The sequence below is a fragment of the Anneissia japonica genome, unplaced genomic scaffold (genome assembly GCF_011630105.1).
Source record: "Anneissia japonica isolate Jap-2015-1 unplaced genomic scaffold, ASM1163010v1 scaffold227223_len1297_cov217_single, whole genome shotgun sequence".
Classification (NCBI taxonomy): domain Eukaryota; kingdom Metazoa; phylum Echinodermata; class Crinoidea; order Comatulida; family Comatulidae; genus Anneissia; species Anneissia japonica.
This window is the reverse complement of record NW_022745621.1, coordinates 1-1,297: the sequence shown is the minus strand read 5'-3', so window position 1 is coordinate 1,297 and position 1,297 is coordinate 1. Positions and strand designations below refer to the sequence as shown.

Genomic DNA, 1,297 nt, shown 5'->3' with positions numbered 1-1,297 from the left:
GAAATGCAATTCCACTCATGATTCATTTAGGCTAAAATCAGTTAAATATCGTATGACTATATTTGAATAATTGATGTGCATAAAGGCATACGATTATAATACCATAATTATCATATTTTGCACTTATTTAGAGATTCGGCATCAAGACATCAAGATGACGGCATTGGTGCTTTTGATGTTAATCGTTTCGTCGCTGACAGGAAAATCTACGGCGTGCTGTCCGCCAACATGGACAGCGTACGAAAATAGTTGCTATCGAGTTTTCAGAACTAACAAAAGTACCAACTGGCTTGAGGCTTCAGATCTATGCAGGTACGCCATACTTTATACCGGTGCATGTTACTTAAATTAAAACTTAAGTATTGTCTTAGGGAAATTAATATTACTATAGGACCACACATAGGAAAACATTTGGTAGATTATGCATAACATAATAATTTTAAAAAATCAAATGAGAAACGGAGTAGATTTTGAACACTATTTTATTTAAACATGAATATTTCTACCTATCTATGTTTTATATACATGGCATATAACTTGCGGTCATCTATATTATAATACTCGTAAGTTGCTTAAACGTACATATTTACTTACATGTGATCTAGGCCTACATCGTAGAGCTGGAGCCGAAAACCTGTTCAGCACTAAACAACACACTTATGTGTTTGTTCAGTTTTTATTTCGATTGTGTAATGGCTTTGGCCTGCGTAACTATGCTTAAAATACGGGGTATCTTAAACCAGGAGTAGTATATATACAATGAAACAATAAATATATATTTTAATTGAATCTCTTCGTTCTACTCTTCATTTTTTTTCATGTTTGTTTAAAAAAAATGGGCATTTACGCTATGGCATCTATAACAGGTTGCATAGATCACCAAATTGCGATGAAGTGGCGCATCTTGCGAAGATCGAGACGTACGAGGAGAATAATTTCTTATCACAATGGCTCTGGTCCGCGTACTACGCTATAAACACCTACGCCTGGATTGGACTACGAGAAAACCCAATAATAGGCAAACAATTTACATGGCTAGATGGTGAAAAGCTGGACCGATTCGCGTATAACAATTGGAAGCTTGAAGAAAATAAACCGTCGATGACGCCAGGAGAGTGTGTGTATATGGCCGTGGACGGGGCAGAAGGGTGGCAACGAGACTACGGAAGTTGGAAAGACTTCCCTTGCGTGCACAAAGAACAGTGGCTAGAAGCATACCTTTGCGAGATGGCACAATGTAGAGGTAAATGTCATACAATAAATAAATATGAATGTAAACAAATATTCGTTTTGGATG

The 1,297-nt window shown here is 36.7% G+C and overlaps 1 protein-coding gene across 1 annotated transcript; it reads left to right on the top strand.

The window, feature by feature from the left end:
* Positions 1-131: 131 nt before the first annotated feature.
* On the top strand, positions 132-1,243 carry LOC117119988 (snaclec jerdonibitin subunit beta-like; the record flags this gene model as incomplete). Its single annotated transcript, XM_033264975.1, has 2 exons — positions 132-312; positions 867-1,243. Coding segments are annotated over 2 exons (558 nt in total), but the record flags the coding sequence as incomplete, so codon positions are not given.
* Positions 1,244-1,297: the final 54 nt, after the last annotated feature.